General features: G+C 55.1%; 2 protein-coding genes across 3 annotated transcripts in view; one reads left to right on the top strand and one right to left on the bottom strand.

Moving 5' to 3' along the window:
* The first annotated feature begins 8,968 nt into the window (after window positions 1-8,968).
* On the top strand, window positions 8,969-16,517 carry TUBB1 (tubulin beta 1 class VI). Of its 2 annotated transcripts, XM_027766297.1 has the most exons (6): window positions 8,969-9,175; window positions 9,531-9,623; window positions 11,783-11,891; window positions 13,185-13,295; window positions 13,380-14,845; window positions 15,121-16,517. In XM_027766297.1, exons 1-5 carry the CDS (start codon window positions 9,119-9,121, stop codon window positions 14,456-14,458), a joined length of 1,449 nt encoding a protein of 482 aa, XP_027622098.1. In that variant the 5' UTR covers window positions 8,969-9,118; the 3' UTR covers window positions 14,459-14,845; window positions 15,121-16,517. The 2 variants fall into 2 exon arrangements, with proteins under 2 accessions (XP_027622098.1, XP_006141921.1); XM_006141859.3 differs by lacking the exon at window positions 9,531-9,623.
* A 2,366-nt stretch (window positions 16,518-18,883) lies between these two features.
* ATP5F1E (ATP synthase F1 subunit epsilon) overlaps window positions 18,884-22,396 on the bottom strand; it is a 16,924-nt gene continuing 13,411 nt past the window's right edge. The window contains exons 4-6 of the mRNA XM_006141858.2: window positions 22,306-22,396; window positions 20,454-20,580; window positions 18,884-19,037 (exon numbers count right to left, since the gene is read on the bottom strand). Coding sequence (XP_006141920.1) covers window positions 20,457-20,580; window positions 22,306-22,337 — 156 coding nt within the window. The 5' untranslated portion in view covers window positions 22,338-22,396 and the 3' untranslated portion in view covers window positions 18,884-19,037; window positions 20,454-20,456. The remainder of the gene's footprint in view (window positions 19,038-20,453; window positions 20,581-22,305) is intronic.

The following is a 22,396-nucleotide window of genomic DNA, read 5'->3' as shown; positions in this document are numbered from 1 at the left end:
AGGGGCGGCCCTGGCCTGGATTCGGCGGACCCTCCACCCTGGAGAGGTGCCACAGCCTCCCTAGGAAGGGGAGGGTCTCTGGGTCCCCTGAGAAGCCCACCCTGGCCTGGCCTTCTGAACCTGCCCCCAAGGCCCAGGCTGGTTCTGGGGAGATGTTTACCTCTCACAGAGAAGGAGGGGGGCATCCTTCCAGAAAACGCCCCAAGGGAAAGTCTAGTTAGCTCATAACTCAGGTCGCAGAGTTGCACGTCTGGTCTGGAAGATGCGTAGAGAGGTTTCCGGCTCCTGAAACCAGCCAGATGGGGAACCAGAAGCAGAAGTAGGGCCCCCCTTGTGGAGCCTGCAGGCCGGCGTGCCCTCCTCCTCCCGGACAGCCCCTGCAGGCTGCAGGGGCCCCCTCCAACTTGTCCCCAAGGCCAGCCTTGTGTCCTAGGTCTGTGCAGTGGCCGTGGGGTCCAGGTGCCCCGTCCTCAGGGCTCAGAGGCGCTTCCTCAGCCTCACTCTCGCCAGGCCCCTGGGGCCCGCAGCCCTTCCTCCGCCCTTCCTCTGCCCATACCAAGGTAGCGCTGGGTGGTCATAACGGCTGCCCCCTTGATGTCCGCTGCCCCCTTGATGTCCGCTGCCCCCTTGATGTCCGCTGTCCCCTTGATGTCCAGCTGCCCCCTGATGTTCCGGCACGCCCGTTGGGCAGCTCACAGCGTGTGGTGAGCCTCACGGGCTTCCCAGCTCCGGAGCATCAACCCTTGTTTCCCAGGTCACCAAGCAGCGTGGGCGGGGCACTAACTGCTGCCCCAATCTTGGGGGTTGGCTCCTGTTACCCTTGGGGGCTGGACGGGGGGGCCCCCAGTCCTGTGAGAAGTGGCCCCTGAGGGCCTGTGGGAGGGGATGGAAGGGGCACCCAGTGGCTGGCCCCAAGCCTTTCACCTTGCTTTGGGATGACTTGGCTGGGGCCCCTCTCCCCGACCATCCCTCCGGCCTCCCTGACTGGGGCCTGCGCAGCCTCACAAGGGCCAGGGCCTGCGCTGGATGCTCACGGGCAGGGCTGACCCCTAAATGGTGACTGGACCCCTTGGGGTTCTCCCTCTTGGCAGAGGTTCCTCCATGTGTCCTTTGGAGGGGACATAAGCCCCAGGGGGCAGGGCACCTGGGAGCCATCGTCCCTGAGCGTCAGTGCTTGTCACCCAAAGCCCAGGCAGGTCTGCTGGGAGGACTCCCAGGACGACCCCGCGGCCGGCCAGGCTTGAATTCCAGCGCTGCCACATGCTGGCTGCTAGGCCCAGAGGTCTCTGAAGGACACTCAGACACGTGGGACGGGCTGCTGGGCCATAAAGAGGTGGGACACATTTAGGGGACTGGCTGGATGGGCCTCCCTGGCCATGAGCCCTCCCTTGAGGTTCTTTCTACCAGCAGGTGCACCTGAGTGGCGGCTAGGGCGCTCCAGGCAAGCCAGAGTGGCGCTCCTTTGACACCGGGGCAGGTGCCTGCGAGGTGGTGCTGTGGGCAGTGACTCATCTTCTCATCTGGGCCTGGAATGGAAGCGGCTCAGGGCAGGGCCCCGGGCCCCTCCTACTGCTGAGGCCTGGCGTGCCTCTGTGAGCTTCTAGCAGCTGTTTTATAAGCCATGTGCCCTCCCATCAAAGTTAGCCAGAGTCAGGCAGGCAATTGGGAACTGGCATCTCCCCTGAGACCGCTGTACAGTCTTGTGCCCGGGAAGCTGGGTTCTGCTTCCGGGAGGTAACTGAGTCACTCCTGCTCCTGCAGTGTCGAAGGGCGGCACGCTGAGCCTCGGGCCTTCTAGAAGACTCCCTAGTATTCACTAGATCCTTGGCCCAGCCCTGTGCAGGGTGCATGGAGGTAGGCTCCCTCACTGATTTTACAGGTGGAAGGCTGCCCGGAGCCTCCGGAAAGGCCAGGAGACCTGCACTTGGCACAGGCTCCCGACAGCAGGTTCGGATCCAGCCTCTGTTGTTTCTTTTAAAATTTTATTATTTAACTTTTTTGGGGTTGTTTTTAATTTGCTATAGGGCACGTGCACTTGCCAGAGAGCAACAGAAAGAGGAAGTAAGAAGTCGCCCTCCCAGGGGAAAGGCCAGGCCGCAGCCCTTGCTCCTCCAGTCTCTTTCAGGACCCTAGGCACTACATATGCGTAGGGGTTGCTTTTCAAGATACCGAGTCCACAACTCAAACAGCCGTCAGCCATGTGGGATCCAGCTGCCTTAACCACTATGCCACCTAACTGGCCCCTAAATTTTGATTTATGACGGAGAACATGTGTGTATGCATGAGAGAGAGAAACAGAGACACACAGAGGGAGACCCCCCCCAGACCGCTGCCCAGTGGGGTCTAGGTGTGCACAGTCTCCGTCCCATCAGGGTCCTGGGCATGTGTATGAGCCCGCGTGAAGCACACAGGGCTGGGATTCGAACCCACATTGGCCATGTGGGGTCTGGTTTCCTCTACACAGCACCTACCCGCTGCACCACAGGGATAACCCCTTTTTTTCCCCCATAAAATCTCCTGGTAAACACATGATCTGAGACCACAGACACAAAAGCCTGTTCTTCCCTAAAAATGAGACCGACTCTCCCCGGGTTTCCCCCGAACAGCACCATGTTTACAGCTGGCTGTGGCCGCCCACCTTTCCAGCCTGGAGAGGAGAGTGCCCTGGTGTGGGTTTGCCTGGGGCTGCCTCCTTCCTGTGCCATACTGCCCGGCCCTCCGCGGTGCAGCCTTCCCCATGCCCCCGTTCCCGAGTGCAGCCGCACCCTGGATACTCTTGCTTGGAGGGATGCTGGTGCCGTTCGGTGGGCAGGTCTGGTTCTGCAGGGCCCGATGGCAACTTCGCCACTGCAGGGATTCTTCATCCCCTTGGCCAGAGGTCAGAGGTGCAGGCTACCTCCCGGGGCCTTTGCGGCCATGGCCTTCTGATAGGTGGCTCAGGGCTGCAGCCACCCCGGGGCTGTCCCCAAGCACCATGATGCACCATGCCCCGGGCTAGTCTCAGTGGCTTGCTGCACACTCTTACCTGGAAGAGAGTGTGACCCTTGAGGGCCACCTTCCTGAGGTGGCTCATGTGGGCATCACCATCAGAGCATGCTGCTGGCAGCAGGCACATAATAGGCACGGCCACCGGGAGCCACCTGTGAAGCCTTCAGAGGGGCACTGGCTCGCTCCCCTGAGTGACTTGGCCCTCTCCAGTCAGGCGGTCAGCAAACATTTGCTGAGTGCCTCGTGGGTGTGGATGGGTGCACACAGCCCCTGGTACCACAGGGACTAGGTCTCCGCCTGTGGGGCGCTCACCTCGGGTGAGGGAGGGAAACAGTAACGGAGCACTCAGAAAGCAGGCAGTGCCTAGGTGGGAGACGGCAACACCAGAGACTGGGCCCTGCGAGTTTGCTCTGGGATGGCTCCCTTTTGTTTGTTTGTTATGTGCTCACTAAAGACACAGAAAGAGAGGGGAGAGGAGAGAGAGACATCACCCCCCTGGGGGGATGGCCACACTGCAGTCTCCTCCTCCATTCCCCTCTCAGGAGTTTGGGCACACACTTGCACACACCCAGTGTGATGTCCAAGCTGCTGGCTCCAGGACTCGGAACACGCAGTCAGCAATGTGGATGCAGTACCTTAACCACCATGCCACCAGCTTGGGATGGTTCTCTTATGTATCCAACAAGTTGGGATTAGATGGTGAGGATGCAGCCATGGAAAGTGCTGGAAAGGAGACCGTGAAGCAGAAGACATGCGAAGGCCACGGAGTGTGAGCGTATCAGGTACATGTGAACATGTCAGGCACGTGTGATGAATGGGAAGAAGCCAGTGGGAGGGCACAGGCACACGCAGGCTTCCAGGCCATGTTTCTCACAAGCTGGCCCACTGCCTCCATGTGCCCCCTTACCCGTAACCATTTCCACCGGGTGGTCCCCATGGGGGTCTCCAGGAACACGCCTGCTGTGGCAGGAAGTTTGGGAACTGCCCTGGCTGCAACAGGCTTCCAGGAGCGCAGCGGGCGAGCCATGTCGGAGCGTGGGAAGGACGGCGTGGAGGAGGCCAGTGGTGGCCAATGATGGCTAACTCTGGCGTCAGGGGAGGGCAGCGGTGCTTGAGAAGGGACCCTGGGGCATCCATGGCGGGGCTGCAGATGCAGCCAGGACTGGAGGTGAGAAGGGCGGAGAGCACACAAAACCTCTTGGACCTCCAGCCACTCCCCCAGACGTGGGCGCCGAGGACCTGTGGCCATTCCTGGTTCCGACATGTGATCTCTGTACCTCGGCTGCTGCTTTGACACAGAGGCGGCCCCGAGGCTGGGCGCTGAGCAGGCCCAGTGAGGTAGTGTGGGGCACTGCGGGAGGAGGGCTGGCAGGGTGGGACATGAGAGTGGCTGTCAGCCTGAGGCCCTGAGGGGAGGCCACATTTCCTACCGTTCTGAGTTCCCGGAGCCTCGAAGAGGACCTAGCCAGTATCTGTCGGATAAATAATGGATTTCTGAGACCCATACGAGGGCAATTTCCTGGGCAAACACTGGGCCTGCAGAAACACCTGTTTCTGCTTGATTTCAGCCCCGGGCACTGGCCATGCCACACGTGTCTCTGTTCATGCTATGAATATTGCTGACCAGAAACTGCACGCCTGTGAGGTGGTGACACACTACTGATGGTGCATGTGCACACACACCTGCTGATCAGAGTGTCTTAGGGGAGGTGGGGTGTGTGTGTGGTACGTATGTGTGTGCAGAGGTGCAGAGACTCAGCCGAGAAGGTCCACATGTCCACATGCCTACAGATCAGGGCATCTGAGGGGAAGCAGTGTGTGTGTGTGCACATGAGTATGTATGTGTGGCATGTACACATGTATGCATGTGTCTGCCTGTGTGTCTGCTCCTACATGAATGTGGAATGTGTACATGCAGGGCATGCTTGCATGTATGTCTCTGTGGCGAGTACACATATGAGTGTATGCATATGCTGTGTGTGTGTGTGTGTGTGTGTGTGTGTGTGCACTTCCTCCTGAAGGTCAGAGATGCCACAGCCCAGGAAGCTGCTGATCCGGGCCCCAGGCCCTGGCACGGTGCCCACCTGCTGGGCTGGAGGCTGGCAGATGCACAGTAGCCCCACATCCAGTGGGGCGGGTGCTGTGTGCATGCTGGCCTTGGGGAAGGGCTCACGTCCCTCCATGGAGACGGGCCCCTGGCCTAAGGGGAAAGAGAACGTCCTCCTTGCCCCTCCTCTCGTGGTTACGTATTCAGCCCCGTGGAACTTTCTTAGTTGGAGCACGCCCGGAGCAGGGTGCTGGCGTGCGGGATTCGCTTACCCAACGCCTGCCCACACCCGCTGAGCCACTCATGAAGGCCCCTCATGTGCCGTTTTCTTGCTAAGGCATTTGGAAATGTTCTGCTTCTGAATCACAAGCAAACACTGCAATTCAACAATCTTCTTGGAGTCACTCAAGGAACTGCAGCGCACCCAGAAGTGATCCGGGCGGATGAAATCAATGGCTTTTCTGAGTGTTCTGTTTTTCTCCTAATTACCTTTTATTTGCAGATGGGGGTGGCTCTGTCTGAACGCTGGGCGGTACTGGGGGAAGTCTGGAAGCGGCCGATTTGGGGTTTCTGGGTGACACTCGTTTTTCCTTATCAGCTTCATTCTGCTCCCATAATAGACCCGAGTGTCATCCAGGAAAAGACTTCACCCCGACTGCCTGCTGCTGGCCGTGTTCCCGGCCAAGGGCCAGCCTGGCCATGGCAGGCCGTCTTTGCGCTCCAGGCGGTGGGCACCCCGCTGTGCGCAAAGGGAGCATGGCCCTGCATGGGCCCTTGTGGACGGCGCCTTGTGGCTGTGCCCTCAACCGTAGTCGGGCACCATGTCCCTGCCGCAGTCCTCGGGGGCGAGAGAGAGACTGTCGTTCATCACAGGTGGTCACTTTTTTTTTTAAAAGGTTTTTGTGATAGGGTGCATGCACTTGCCAGAGAACGAGACACGGAGACAGAGAGATAAAGGGAAAGTGAGAAATCAACCACAGCCCCCAGGATGGAGGGAGGTGGCCACGCTGCAGTCTCTCCTTTCTCCTCTCAGGATTTTCCGCACTTGCGTCCATTGTGCTTGGTGTGATTTTCAAGCCAGCGGGTCTGAGACTTGATCCACACTGCCAGCCATGAGGGATCCAGCACCTTAACGTCCATGCCACCTGCTGACCCTGGTGGCCATTCTTAAGCACCTGTTGCAGTCCAGGACTGGGGGTCACCTTCAGCCTGGCGGGAGAACAGACCTTGGGGTCAAGTGACCTCTCTGGGGCACTGTTCTCGTTTCCATTGACCTTCAGTGGCTTGGCTCGCTTGGCAGGAGAGCTCCTTCCTCGGGGGAACTGGGGCCCTCGTAAATAAGGACAGAGCAACTGAGACCCAGACCTGCAGCCCTCCCTGCTGCTCGGCTCTACCAGACACTTACATTAAGGTTGCTCTCAGGCCAGGGCTACAGCACATGTGGGACTTCCATCCACAGGTGTGGGATGGACAGGCCTGTCTACACTGAGGGCCACATCTTTTCCATCAGTTTGAAGACACTGCTTGCGATGGGGTGGTTAGTCTTCACAGCCCACTTGTGACACGAGAGCATCGTGTTTTACCGATGAGAACGCTTGGGTGTAGGACGAGGTGGGCCCCACTCAGCAGTGCGGTGAGGCTATGTTCTGGGACCTGCATGTCGCCCTGCCCAGCCCCTGCCCGGCCCACCCTCGTCCTCGCAGCAGCCCAGCTTAACTCAGTACCTGGTAGACTGAGCAACGCTGCCCGCCAAACAGGAGCCCAAGTAAACAGCGCTTCTCTGCTTCCCCTCTTTCGCCAACAGCCCCATTAACAGAAAAACTTTTTACGCGGCCATCTGGAGGCCCAGCTGTGCCCCCTCCCTGGGCACACTGACCAAGAGGAGGGCGCTCCAGGGCGGAGGCTGGGGCGTCCCACTGTCACACACTGGGTCCTGCTCACAGCAGGGACGGGCACAGGGAGGTCCAGATGCCCCTCAGGCCAGCCCAGTCTGTGGCCACCGCAGGCCTTCAGCTGCCTTGCCCAGCTTGCCCTGGCAGCCACTGTGGTTGTCCTGCCTACAGCCCAGCCCGGACCACCTCGGGTGCCATGTCGCCACCCCCGGTGGGGGCGCACTCGTGACACATAACAGGCTGGCTGTAAGGAGACGTGCCGTTGCGGTCCACCGTGCCCGGCTCTGGGTGTGCAGATGACAAACACTCGCCGAGGCTGCTCGCCTCAGGCACGTTGCGGCCAGAGCGGACACGGCAGCGCAGCTCACAGGCTGGCAGGAGATAAGGCATGTCCGAGTGATTCACAAACAGGGTCGGCCACCATCAGCGCAAAGTGCTCTGGCGCGAGGGGACTGTCCCCAGAAGACGCCAGCGCTGCCTCTGCACTTTGGAGGGGTCCGATAAGCCGGGGGAACCTGGGGTGGGAGGGGCTGCGGTGCGGCCGAGCGTCCTTCCCGCATGTACCTGTGAACCGTGGACACTGCTGAGCAGGCCTGTCTCTTCCTCTTGGATTGACACGTTCTGCTTGTCACCTTCAGTGGACAGGCGAGGCTGGCCCGGAGCATCTGCGAATCACGTGTCATCCAGATTCAGGCAGAAAAAAATCCAAACGTCGAGAAGCAAGAGTACTGACCTGTTCTAACTTTGGAAAGGTTCTTTTTAACTTTTTCTTTCTTTTTCGCTATAGGCCATGTGCACTTGCCAGAGAGAGAGAGGAAAGAGAGAAGCCAAGTGAGAGGTCACCCCCGGGAGGGTGACCACGTCACACTCCCTTCTCCACTCTGCTCTCAGGACCTTGGGCACACGTACCCACACGCCCAGTGTGATTCTCGAACTATGGCACTGGCCACGTGGGATCCAGCAGCACAGCCTCCGTGACACCAGGGTCGCTGTCGGTGCCCTTTGCCACAATTGCCTGACTGTTCCTGCGTCCAACACTCACTGTTGTGAGTGCTGAACCTACTGTGGGCACGTCACCTGTGTGACCCTGACCCAGCCTGGACCTCCGCAGGACCAATGCCCCAGAATAGGGCAGGGCCCCCACCACGAGGCCAGAGGAATAACCGGTCTCCCGGCAAATGCAGCCACGTTGGACTCAGCAGCAGCCTGGTGACACCTGAATGCCCAGTCGCAGAGCATGCTGGGCTGGCACGTTCTGGTCTAGGCCCTGGTCTGCCCAGACGCCCTCCTCCACTGTCTGGCTTCCCGTCTGGCTCACAGCAGGTCCTCGTCCTCTGGAGGAAGCAGAGGCCCGCTCCCCAGACACGCCAGCATGAGCAGCACCTCTGCTCTGCCCAGCCCTTGCATCTCAGGCCTCCCAGCAGACAATCCAGGTTTAGGAGCCAGGATTGGACTCGGGGCACAGGAAGGACAAAGCCCCCGTGGTCAGTGGAGTTTGGCTCCAAACTCAGTCCAGGCTCCTGGTCTGGTGAGAGGTGGGAAGGAAGGGTCTCGAGGGCTTCTGGCTCAGGGTCCAGGTTGGTGCTGCCTGTGGGTCCATGTCCTGTGGGACAGTGTCCTGGAGCTGCCCCCAGGCCGGGACATTTTGCTAGAATAAACGCCAGTTCATGTTTCTATCAACATTATGCTATACACCTTAAAAATGGAAATTTCCACGCTTGTCCTGCCTCCCCCAAAAGCTATCAGTGGCTGAAGACAGTGGGTAGGTGATGGGTTTAGACAGAACGGTTGTTCAGACTGGAGAGCTCTCAGAGGAGGACAGGCTATCTGGTGAGCAGGGGCTATGGTGATTGTCCTGCGGGCCTCAGAGCCAGGGCCAGTGCCTTGAGGCCACCAGGGCGAAGCCTTGCAAAAGGCAGCAGGCCTCCAGCTCTGGCGTACAGAGACAGCTGCTGATCACATACATTCTAGGAAATGACTGAGCAGTCCGTGTGGGAGAGGAAAAGCACCCCTTCCGTGGGGGTGACAGGCAGAGCAGCAAAGGCTGGGCTGGACACACCCCTGGGATGCACTGGGGGGCCGGGGAGCCGTCCCGCACTGACGACCAGAGTTGTGCTGGGCTCGCTCCAGTGAACAGCGGCTCTCGGAGTTGGGGACTCCTTGGGGACGTGACGCTCAGGCTCACAGCAGGATGCGGGAGATCGTGCACATTCAGATCGGCCAGTGTGGCAACCAGATCGGGGCCAAGGTGAGGAGTGGGTAGCAGCCCGGCCCGCGGTGCTGCCAGCCAAGAAAGCACCCCAAGGCAGAGCGAAGACAAGGGCTGGGAGGGTGCATGCGCTTGCTAGATACATGCCTCGTAAACAGTGTCTTTAAAGAAGTATGGAAATACTTGAAGGCCCACGGGCTTAATGTGACACGGAGTTTGTCCACAGTGAATGTGTGTTTAATACATGACGATCTTTTACTGATGAACGTTTCATATCTAAACAGTCATTTGTCTCTAAGTAGTTTTCTGGTTTGTTCAGAAATTTTTATGTCATCTTACTAAGGTGTCTTTTCCTTTCTCTTCCATGTTTATATTGTAAAATTTGAGAAATCAGGGACCAGCAGTTGGCGTAATGGCTACGTCACTGGACTTCCATGTAGTCGACCATGGTTCGAGTCCTGGACACAGTGGCTTAAAGTCACACTGGGTGTGTACGTATGCGTGCCCAAGATCCTGAGAGGAGAATGGAGGAGAAGGGATTGTGGTGTGGCCATCCCCCCCTGGGGGGGGGCGATTTCTTACTTTCTGTCTCTCTGTCTCTGTCTTTCTGGTGAGCACACGTGCCCTATGGCAAAAACCTCCCCAAAGAAAACCAAAACTCTGAGAAATTAGCTACTGCTTTATTTAGAATTCATTATCAAATTAAAGAGGCAAACCTACAGTACACAAAGTTTTGTGTACTGTAACAGAAATAATTTCCATCTACCCTCTGGAGTATAAACAAGCGTCTGGCCTTGTCTCCCTGCTTAAATTTTCCACAAAGTTCCTGATTCAGCTGGGTAACACAAGCGAACAGGTGTCCAGGCCCAAGGTCTCCAGTCCCACTTTCCTGATGGATGACTGTGCTCTGTAATGCCCGACCTGTTCTCTATGCAATTTCCAAATGACTTTTCCTAGTACATATTGCACTAAGACTTGACAGCACCAAAATGAAAAGACCTTGGTTTCTCACGGCAGCCTTGCTCACAAGAACTCAAAGTGGGGATGGCTCAAGTGCCATGGATGGGTGAGTGGATAAACGTGATTATGTACAAGGGAGAGTCAGCCTTACCGAGACAGAAAGTGCAACGACATGCAGCGCCGTGAAGTGCCGGAGACGGATCTTGACCCAGTTGGGAGTCCGGTTCCGCAGTTCCCTGCGCTCCTGCTGCACAGCCCAGCTAGTGTTTTCCACCTTGTGAAACTGAAACTCGGTCTCCCCAGTCTCCCCTCGTCCCCAGGCCCTGGTGCCCACGTTCTGCTTGGTCCCTGTGACCGCAGCCACTCATGGGCCCTGACTGAAGTGGACCCGCACAGTGCTCGTCCTCAGTGACTGGCTTGTCTCAGCGAGGACGATGTCCTCAGGGCCACCCACGCTGGAACAGGCTCGGCAGGTCCCTTCTGGAGGCTGAATGCTTCCCCTTGTACGTATGTACCACATGTTGTTCATCCGTTCATCCACTGACGGGCACTGCGCTGTTTCTACCTCTCGGTGGCAATGAGCAATGCTACCATGAAAAATCACAGTCAGACCTGGGGCAAAAAATGGCACTTCTTAGAAAGATGGCGGCTTCTTCCCATACCACTGTGACGAGTTCGTAATTCACAGAGAAACGGGAGCCTCGGAGGCTCTGAGCTTGAGGGTAACATGAACAAGGACCTCTTAAGGGGTGTGGGCTTGAGACGGGCTCAGCTCTCACTCCAGAACTGCGCTATCTTGTGGCAAGAGTCGCAGCAGCGACTAATTTCTTGGGACCATAAGAACTTCAAGACACATTTAATTTGTGTGGTCACAGAACTTGGGTGTATTTGTTCTTACACTCCCTGAAACGCGCTGCCAGTTTCCTGTAAAACGCAGCCTCGTTATTGAGACTATGGCCAAGCAGAACTGAATTTACAAGATTCCGGTGGAAATCACCCCTGGGGATTTTGACAGAAATGAACATATTTCTACCACAGTTTTATTTGCACGGTTCCAGAGTGCTGCCAGGGGCCACCCCAGGATGTTTCCATGCCGAGCGGTCGGTGTCTGCAGACACTGTCCGTGAATAGAAGGTAACAGGTCCCACGAGGCACGGCCGTGCGCTCTGAGCTGGTGTGTTCTGATCGCGGAGAGTGCGCACCACTTGAGGCTGTGCGTCCACATCCGAGTCATGCTCTCTGGAGTGTCAGGACTGCTCCGGCATGAAATGAGGTGCTACTGTGCGCCCGATGAGAACGGTTTGTCCGCGTTTGATGGCATCTACACTCTGCCAGCTTGGAGTGCTGGGCGAGGGGAGAGCTGCACTGCCTGGTGTGAAATTCTAAAGCAGCAGCTTCAGCGTATGCGGAGGCCTGGATGTAACAGGAGCAAAATCCAAGGGAACGTTTTAAGTCTGACCCTTTATGAAGGCGTTGGGGGGTAAAATACAGCCTCCTGCTCACCCTCAGGACAGGCAAGGTGTGAAGCACGCTGTGGGGTGGTCATTCATCAAATGGTCCCCAAAGAACATCTCAGAGAGGCTCAGGAAGGCCCAGGGAGATAGGCCCAGGAGCACGATTTCCTTGCGGGTGCTAACGTGACCTTTTCAGGGTCCCTCTCTCCCTGATCCGTCCCTCTGCTTTCAGTTCTGGGAGGTGATCGGCGAGGAACACGGGATCGGCTTGGCCGGGAGTGTGTGCGGGGCTTCGGCCCTGCAGTTGGAGAGAATCAGCGTGTACTACAATGAAGCCTACGGTAGGCCGGCCGGCTCTGGAAGCAGGGCCCCACCCCGGGAATAGCGCAGGGAGAGCACAAAGGCCCAGGAGCCCGAGATGCCAACGGGTACCATTCAGGCAGAGTACAGGCAGCAGGCCGAGGGCGGAGTTGATTGACGGGCCCACTCCCTGGTCCAGACGCAAGAGAGGGAGTAGCCACTGAGCGGGGTACGTAAGCAGCTTAAGAGCCCACCTTCTGGAACCAGCAGATGGTGTCATGTTTACGTTGCTGGACTCCCATGTAGTCGACTGTGGTTCGAATCCCAAACCCAGTAGCTTAAAACTCATGCCAGTTTCTGCATGCATGCCCCAAATCCCAAGAGGATAATCGAAAAGGGATTGTGGTGTGGCCATCTCCCTTGAGTGATCTCTGTCTCTCTGTTTCTTTCTGTCTCTCTGGAAAGCGCACACACCCTATAGCAAAAATCTCTACCAAAAAAAAAAAAAAAAGCCTCTAACACAAATAGGGCCCCCCCTTGCTTTTGTGTGCTATTAATCTTGATGTAGGGCCTGTGCGTTCACTGGAGAGAGACAGAGACAGAGAGAGGGAAAGCGAGAAGCCCCACCCAGAGGGCGTGTGACCCCCTTGTCCCCTGTTCTCCCTATGGAATTATGGGTACACATGCACACATGCCCAGCATGTTTCGAACTGTGTGGTCAGTCATGTGGGTCTAGCCACCTCAACCACTGTGCCTCTGGCTGGCCCTCCTTTGGTGTCTTTAAATGAGAACCGGAATCGTTTCCCAGAGGAAGGACAGAATCTCTGTCACTGGCAGCGTAACAGCCACCAGGGATGGGGAAGTGTTTTAGGTATTTCACAGACTGTCGTGGCTGCTGCTGGGGTCCGGGGTATGATGGGCTGTTCCGAGCTCAACCGACCTAAGGCTCTGTCTGGAACACCCACGTTTTTCTTCAAACAGATCATTGAGGAGGGGCTGACTCCACGGCGCGGCAGTCACGGCAGCCACATCCCACTGGCCGAGCTCACGCGTCAGCTCTGGCCCGGGCGACTGGAGAAGCATGCCAGCAAGCGTGCATGTGTGCCCAGAGCCCCGAGAGGAGGGGTGGACAAGCGGCTGTGGGTGCCACGCTCACAGGGAGGGTGCTCTTGCATTCCCCTCTCCGTTTTCCTGTCTCTCTCTGGCGAGCACACATGCCCTCGAGAGCAAATCAAGTTTTTAAAATTAAACATTTTTGGACGAGTATCACAAGGCTCTACTCCGCTGAAAGGCTAACGTGTAGAAAACAGTGGGCTGACTCCCTCCTCCCACAGGTAAGAAGTATGTGCCCCGGGCCGTCCTGGTGGACCTGGAGCCCGGGACGATGGACAGCATCCGATCCAGCAAACTGGGAGCCCTCTTCCAGCCAGACAGCTTTGTCCATGGTAGGTTTTTCTGAAGGGAGCTGCCAGGAAGGCAGGGGATGCTCTCTCCGCCATCTGTCTCACCCACTTGTGCCTCTGCTGCAGGTAACTCTGGGGCCGGCAACAACTGGGCCAAGGGCCACTACACGGAGGGGGCCGACCTGATGGAGGGCGTCCTGGACGTGGTGAGGCGCGAGAGCGAAAGCTGCGACTGCCTGCAGGGCTTCCAGATCGTGCACTCGCTGGGCGGGGGCACCGGCTCAGGCATGGGCACCCTGCTCATGAGCAAGATCCGGGAGGAGTACCCGGACAGGATCATGAACTCCTTCAGCGTCATGCCCTCGCCCAAGGTGTCGGACACGGTGGTGGAGCCCTACAACGCCGTGCTGTCCCTCCACCAGCTCATCGAGAACGCCGATGCCTGCTTCTGCATCGACAATGAGGCCCTCTACGACATCTGCTTCCGTACGCTGAAGCTGAGCACGCCCACCTACGGGGACCTCAACCACCTGGTGTCCTTGACCATGAGCGGTATCACCACCTCCCTGCGCTTCCCGGGCCAGCTCAACGCCGACCTGCGCAAGCTGGCCGTGAACATGGTGCCCTTCCCACGCCTGCACTTCTTCATGCCCGGCTTCGCGCCGCTCACGGCGCAGGGGAGCCAGCAGTACCGCGCCCTCTCGGTGGCTGAGCTTACCCAGCAGATGTTCGACGCCCGCAACACCATGGCTGCCTGCGACCCCCGCCGCGGCCGCTACCTGACGGTGGCCTGCATTTTCCGGGGTAAGATGTCCACCAAGGAGGTGGACCAGCAGCTGCTCTCCGTGCAGACTAAGAACAGCAGCTGTTTTGTGGAGTGGATCCCCAACAATGTCAAGGTGGCCGTCTGCGACATCCCACCCAGGGGGCTGAACATGGCCGCCACCTTCATCGGCAACAGCACAGCCATCCAAGAGCTGTTCCGCAGGGTGTCCGAGCACTTCTCGGCCATGTTCAAGAGGAGGGCGTTTGTGCACTGGTACACCAGCGAAGGCATGGACGTCGGGGAGTTTGGGGAAGCTGAAAGCGACATCCACGACTTGGTATCTGAGTACCAGCAATTTCAGGACGCCAAAGCCGTCCTGGAAGAAAGCGAGGAGGCCGTGGAGGAGATGCATGTGGCACCAGCAGATAAGGAACACTGACCACAGGGGCTGCACGCTTAGTGGCTCCGAGCAGGTTCCAAGGCCAGCTTCACCTGCAGCACCGCAAAGCCCATGGCACTATAGACCGTGCCCGGCCCTTGGCACATTCACTTCCTCCCAGGGCTGCAGAAGGGGGGCTCCCCCCAGGTGCTCTGTGGGACCAAGGGCTCCCCTTGCGGCCTGGCAGCCAGCACACTCACTCACCTGTGTTAACAGCAATGTGGATTCACTGCAAAGTGCTCCCTGTTTCCGTGTTTCTTTTTTTAATTAATTTATTCATTCATTCATTCCTTCATTTTAGCTTGACCAGAGAAGGGGGGGAGAGAGAGAGAGAGAGAGAGAGAGAGAGAGAGAGAGAGAGAGAGAAGTGAGAAAGCAAGCCACCAGGTCCAGGACTTGAACCGTGGTCGGCCATGTGGGAGTGTCCAGCACCTTAACCACCACACCACCTGCTGGTCTCTGTTTCCATGTTTCTTGGGGACTCATCTTGGGCACACCCTGCCAGGGGACCTGCATGGAGCTGCTGCTGCCCACTGTGGTTTGTCAGCTCTCGGGCAGGACTGGGGGACACTGTGCGCCCTCAGCTTCTCAGCCAGCACCGCCTGGCGGTCTGGCCCACCTTCCTCTCACACCAGGGGTGAAGGGAGAAAGGAAGCCACCAGGTCCAGGACTTGAACCGTGGTCGGCCATGTGGGAGTGTCCAGCACCTTAACCACCACACCACCTGCTGGTCTCTGTTTCCATGTTTCTTGGGGACTCATCTTGGGCACACCCTGCCAGGGGACCTGCATGGAGCTGCTGCTGCCCACTGTGGTTTGTCAGCTCTCGGGCAGGACTGGGGGACACTGTGCGCCCTCAGCTTCTCAGCCAGCACCGCCTGGCGGTCTGGCCCACCTTCCTCTCACACCAGGGGTCTGCAGAAGGGCCAGGTGACCCACGGGTGTCTGGGAGCCCCACAGCAAGGGGCACGTGTGCCAGCGCCCTTGAGAGTCCACGAGATTGTCGTCAGCCCCCGTGCACACCTGGGCACACTGATGGAAAAGGGAGAGAGCAGGGCCCAGCCCTCGCCACGGAAATACACGCCAGGAAACCAGCTGCAGGGGACACGCGAAACCCCAGAACGCCAGCCCTCCTCCTCGCCCCGGAAGAGCTGGCTGTTACCACCTGTGTGCGTTCCGTTTCTTACTAGGGACTCACTAACCATCATCTTTGGCGGCTATTTTAAGATGCCCTTTTCACTTTCACTCAGTACTCACCCCCCAGAACCGCCTGGAGCCTCTTGGCTCTAGTCTCTGACTCTCTCTCGAGCCGGGCAACCATGGACGCGGGACTCCAGCAGCGGTGGCTGCGTGCCCTTCCTGGTGACGGAGGGCGTCTCGTCAGGGAACTTGGACAGTTCAAAGGGATTCGCCCAAGCCGCCCTGTTTGTGTGATGACACAGCTTTCGCCACTGCCCGATGTGACCCGCTCACGTGACTGTAGGACCACACGAGAGTGTAATCAAACCGTCCACGCCTTTATTAGTCCCCTCCAGCCCCATCAGGGCTCCCACCGCTTTGTCAGCAGAACGACACTGTGCCACACGGAGACCCGCCCACAGCGGTAATGGGGTCCCCGTTCCCAGCCTGCCTTTGTACCCAGCAGTAACAAGGTGGGGCAGCTGCTCAGTCAGAACCCTCCCTCCTTCCACACGTGCACAATAACCAAAACACACACTGCGAGAAAACGAGGCCTTGCTGTCCACAAGCTGCCCGTCCACCAAGGGTAGAGACAAGCCTCTGAACACTTCCTCCTCGGGGCTCCAGACAGGCTGGACTTAGGAAGAAAGCGCACCTCTCCCGGCTGGTCGCAGGTCAGCAGCTTCTCGGGGGCTAACAGGCTCACAGGGGAATGTACACGGAGATGCTTCTGGCACTTCCCCCTCAAAGGCGATTACACAGACCCAAGACAATAGATGGGCTTAAATCTTTAAAAAAGCTTTTTAAAAAGCTTTTGCTGATTTATATTCCTATAAAGATTGTTTGCTCGATAGTAATCATTAAAGTATAAAGAAATTCAATTTTGGATGGCTAAATTGCTTTATTTCAGACTAAATAAATTCCTTTTCTTGGAGTCTAACCACCCAGACTGAGTAGTTAAAAATATTTCAAAATGATGCATCATTCTCTTCTTTTGTATCGTAGAAATAGATGAAGAAACAACAAATTAGAAAACGAGAGAATGTGCTCCTTCTGACTTGAAGAGCCAATTGCTCTAGCAGTATGGTTGCTACGCGACGCTGGTCTCTCCTGGCCAGAGGCAGAATGGTAACTTCTAGAACTGGTCCCATCCCTTCACTGGAACATGAAGACCGACCACCCCCTTGACCTCACCGGAGTATTGATACCCAGTGGGCCAGAGCAGGTCCCTCCGTCTTTGAACAGTTGTCCCGCCCGTGACCTAGTCCCTCTGGATGCCCAAAGTAGACTTCATCACCGGGCAGGATTTCTTGATTAGAGAAAAATCCTCAAAAACTCTTTGCTGGATGGCCAATTTGTTCTTTATCCAGTTACCTTAATCTTTTCTGTATCACAGCTGTCCCAAAGTCTCACCCCTAAGTCCCCCCTTTGCCTCCCTAGTGATGTATCTCTCATTACTTGGCTAGAAATAATCTGCCTATCCCTTACTTTGTCTGGTCCCAAAGGCCCCACAGCCCGGTGGTTCGCTTTTTCTTAGATTTTTTGCTACAGGGTGCATGTGTTCAGTGGAAAGACACAGTGAGAAATTGCCCAAAAGGGTGGATGGCCATGCCACAACCCCTTCTCCTCCAGTCTCTTTGGGATTTTGGGTATGCACACACATGCACCCAGTGAGTTTTAAGCTGCCTGGTTTGGGACTCAAACCATGGTGGATTACGTGGGAGTCCAGTGACGTAACCATTTACACCATCTGCTGGTCCCCTTCCCTGCGATTCATTTTATTCCCATGTCCTGGAATGGAAGACACTTCTTTGTTGGGGACAGAGGGACTGATGTGCCTGGCTGTGGAGGACAAAGCTCTGCTGCAGGGCCTAAGTCTCCCTGGACAGTGCTGTGGCACTGCTGTGACACTCTACCTGCTCAGTCAATAAAACCTGGAGGTCAAGTGCAGGGCAGGAAGTCACCCCCAGAAGAAGACAAAAACATTTTCTTTTAAAGATATTTAATTCCATTTGTTATTATTTTAATCTAACGAGAGAGGGAGGGAAAATGACAAAGCAAGTCACCAGGTCCAGGACTCAAATTGTGGTTGACCATGTGGGAATCCAGTGCCTTTAACCACACTGCACCGCCTGCTGAGACTTTTCTTCTGCTTGTCCTGGAAGCTGAGAGGCCCTGAGAAGTTACTGTGAGCCGAAGGACCACAGTGAGGACTGGTTCTCCAACAGGTCTTGAAAATTTCCTGTCCCAGGCCAGCAATGGTGGTTAAGGGGCTGGATCCAACATGGCCAGCTGTGTGGTTTGAGTCCCAAACCCAGTTGCTTTGAAAAACACTCGTGTGTATATGCACACCCCAAATCCCAAACGGAGGGAACAATGGAGAAGGGATTAGGGCATGACTGTACCCACTGGGGACACTTTCTCACTTTCCCTCTAGCAAGTGCTCTCTAGAAAAGTTTTTTTGACAAAGGTAAAACAAATTTCCTATTCTAATTCCTCTGACATTAAGATCAAGTAGTTAACTTTGCTGTGGTGTTTTGCTGAGCCAAAGGCTTCCAAGTTTCATAAGAAAACAAAACACTTGCAACATCCTTAAATATTTAATGAACAAATGAATCACCACACAACCATCACCGAACCATTGTAATCATCCTCTCCAGGCCTGCAGTCAAGAATCCTGGATTTTCATTTCAGCTTGGCCATCAATTCGATGAGCAAGTTATTGAACAGTTCTGCCTCATTTCCTGAGAAATGCCACCAGAATATCGAGCCATTTATAAAACAACGTGGAAGGCCTTTTGTGCTTAGACGAGCTCTATATGAATAGTTTTTCTCTACTGATTTTAAGCGCAGAATAAAAAACGAGTGCTTGTCAGTGCCTGGCCTTCTAACCTATGCTTCAGCTAATGGCTTCCATCTAGGTTACTGCGGAGCAGCACTGCCCCATGACATTGCTTGGACCAAAGGGCATGGCTCTGGGACAACCGTGCCACCTACCTGACCAGGCTCTACTATATTCAAAGATGAGGGACGGCAGAGCAGAGCCTTGGGGACAGTGTCTAGTTCTGATCACCACTTGATGTCACAAGAAACAGAACTTTCTATTTTGAGATATTTTTGAAATGTTTTCTGTATCCCGGCGGTCCCTAATAATGTATCTGCTCCCCACTTAGGAAATCCGGTTCACAGGTTAAGACCATGCAGTCATGAAGGTCGTTCCCCTAAGAGAAAGCCCACGGAAACCGAGTCAACAGCAACAGTGGACCACACTTCCATTTATTCACACTGTCGATTTATGAACAAGACGCTGCCCCCCATGCAGCGAGATCATTCTCAGTCTGCCATAACAAGTGCCCACAGCGTCACCTTGAACACGTGGCATTTCGAGCTGTAGTCAGGGTCTAGGAGGAAAAAGAAAACGCGACAGTTGCCAGCTAGTTCTGTGTTTTCTTCAAAATCCAACACGAATATGAGAAAGAACATCCTTGGAGTGAGCTGTATAACCTAACGGTAGCTTTAGTCCACAGACAGGACAAGCCTTGGCTTGGCTTCAAAAGTAGCTTGTTCAAGTACAAACCTTAGCCAAAGAGGCCCTTTCCTGCTTAGTGGCCTTAAGCCCTCTTCTACAAGGAATGACTTTGCTTTTAAAAGGCACTAAACCACCCTGCGTTAATGGGTGGCACCTTCATCCCTTGCAGTTGTAATGATGGCCATGCTTTGTTCCTGGAGGTGGGACACTACTTCCCGACCCCAGGGGCATCCCAGAGTCACAGATGTTAGAGGCGAAGCCAGGGTGTGACTTTCTCAGTTAACTCCCTGCTAAACCCAACAGCCCAAAATAAAACCAGGTCTCACTACTCAGAATCACGAGATGAGACCAAGAGCCCCTGGAAAATGGCTAAATTCAAAACACCGCATCTCCGGCCTTGTAATAAAATATTTACTAATTCAAAATGAAAATGAAAAGTGCTTAGGGAAGACATCGCCAATAAGTAAAATTGCTCATTGCCACAAGCTGCCAAAGGATGAGTATTTATCACGCTTCTGTGCTACTGCGGGTCTGAAGGATGTGCAAAGCTAAACAAGAAAATGAGATCTGAGAAACATCTCTCTGATAATTTGCCTTGTTTATCTTAAAAATAACGATGCCGAGAAAGCAGTTTAAAGACCAAGTCCCCTCTGTAGTTAGGAGCATAAAAGCCCGAACTCGCCAGCCATACAGACCGTCTTCACTGCACGGGACGGCAACACCACATCGCCGGCACCTTTGGAGGAGTGAAATGGACCACAGCCTTTGAAAGCACAATACATTCAGCACAACAGCATGCGCTGCAAGGTGTTGCAGACTTTAGTGCTTGATGCACCTGCAGCCCTTATGTTCAGGAAGTAGTGATTTGTGAGACCATTAACAGAGGTGGAGACATAAAATGCAAAGAACTGTAATTTTTCATGCTCCTGAGCTGTTATGTAACTCCAATAGCAATTACAAAAGTAAGGAGTTTATCCTCCAAATTATTTGATTTTGTGCAGACAAATGGAACAGGTTTAATTAAAATAAGATGGTGCTCCATCTAATCATTGCTAAATGAACTGAAAATCAATATGCCAATTACTTCTGTCTGTTAGGGCTCAAGAGGACATTCTGCTGCGATGCCCCAGGGCCCCCAGAGCCTGCGCACTGTAAGTTACTATCCCAACGACTAACTTCCAAATGCACTGACATCTACATACAGACAGGACTTGGGACTGCAACTACTGCGACCTCTATGACGCTCTAAAAATTTAAGATGCTTCTTCTCCGTAAATAAAAAACTTACAGATCACTCCTTTTTCACTTTCACAATTTTTACAGTGCTGCCAGAAGTTTTCTCAGCGCTCGCTTTGAATTCCGCCTTCAGTGCATCTCTCACGGCCTTTGCACAGATCTGGGAGTACCGGATGTAGCTGGGGGAATGAGAGCAGATGTGAAGTGAGCTATCAATCACAATCATCCAGCCAGAGGGCTGCTACCGAGCTGCTCCTGCCCTGTACTTTGTTTTAGTTTGGCTGTGCATTGGCCTGGCTGTGCTGCAGAACTGGACTTAAAGATGACAAAGCAAAAGCAATGGACACAAAGAGAAAGACGCACAGCAAAGCATCATGTGTACAGGTCTGAGCGCGTGGCCTCGGGCTTTTCTTCTATGGCCTGTGTTTCCCCTCTTTGGTGTATATTAATATAAAATAAAAGGAGCATAGGTATTTTGAAAATCTCACAGTATAAGAAAGAAAACAGCAAACTGTTGAAGAGGGGCTATAACATGAATAATTTTTCCTATATAAAGATTTTTCTTTAATTATATTATTCTTACAAGGGAATCATATATAATTAAAAGAAGAGAAAACTAATTTGGGTTAAAACAGCTCCTTCTTGGGCCAGCTGGTGTCACGATGACTGAGGTGGCTGGATCCCACATGGCCAACCGCAAATCATTTGGACCTGGACTGGCGGTTTCAAAGGCATGCTGGGTGCGTGTGATGCGTGTGTGCCCCAAATCTTGAGAGAATGGAGAAGGGATTGCAGCGGAGCCACTCCTCTGGGGGGTGACTTATCACTCTCTCCCACACCCCCATGAGTGCACGAGCCCTAAAGGGAAACATAAACAAAACAACAACAAAAAAACAAAACTGAAAAGGAAAGTATCCTAGTTCTTCCCCTGATAAACTATTTAAAGGCTTTCCTGAGAATACGGGATTGTCAAGTCTGCCACTGGAAACACCCCGAATCAAGGTTTCTAAGTTAACCTGAAGTCCTCTGAGAACACCCACAATTCTCACGAAACATCTAAAGGCTTGGTTTTGTTTACTTGGTAGATGGACTTCCATCCATGTCCTACTTCCTAAAAGCTGTCTGGTCATTTTTCACACTTCTGAAAACAGGAAGAGGGAGGTGTTTTCCCCAGTTTTGGGGTGTGACCTGGGGAGCAGAGATCAGAGTCCCATTGCCTGCTTCCACGCTTACTACTTGGGTACCTTCCGGCTGTTCGACCCTCTCTGCTCGCTTACCCACCTGCGGAAACAGAATAAAAGGTCAGGGACGCCTGGCCTGCTGTGACTGAGGGCGAAGTGTGAAAAGGCAGGAGTCGCCTAGTAATGACAGGACTCGTAGGAGGCGTCCTTCCAACCCCGCACACCCTGCGTGACCTCCGGCCGCAGCTGCGGGATCCTCGACACCTACAGACCGTGGCCACTGGGAGGTGCTGCTCGGGCCACGCAGCAGGTGTGATCCCGGCGGCCAGCGGTTTCCCTCCCACCAGACGCCATGTCCTCAAGTGGTGCCAGGCCTGGGCTCCCCAGGGCCACCTCTCCGAGGTGCACAGCGCGCTATGAGCTTCCAAAGGCTTTTATCCCTTGACCATGCGAAAACCCAAGGTCAACAGAGGGTTGTGTTTAAAAAGAGGAAAAGAGGCCCAAAAGGCTAACAGTGTTAGGTCAGGAAAGCCTCCCGGCCACCTCCCCTCCTGCTGGCACTTCCGTTTCACGCACCGACGCAGGGGTCTCCCAATTTATGGCCCCAACATGAACTCGTAAACGCCACGTCCCTGAAGTCCCCCGGCCGCGGCGTCCCCAGGCACCGCGGAGCGCGGGCCGAGCGCGGCTCCCGGCTCCCTACCTTCGAGGGCCCAGACCTACCTGAGTCCCGCCTGTCGCCAGTACGCCACCATGATGTCGCGAGAGGGCAGCGGTCGGGCTGAGTCGCGAGGACGCCTTCAATGTCGGCTCC

The sequence above is a fragment of the Tupaia chinensis genome, unplaced genomic scaffold, assembly GCF_000334495.1.
Source record: "Tupaia chinensis unplaced genomic scaffold, TupChi_1.0 Scaffold000066_1, whole genome shotgun sequence".
Taxonomy (NCBI): Eukaryota; Metazoa; Chordata; class Mammalia; order Scandentia; family Tupaiidae; genus Tupaia; species Tupaia belangeri.
Note: the sequence above shows the minus strand (reverse complement) of the source record. Positions and strands in the feature narration are given on the sequence as shown.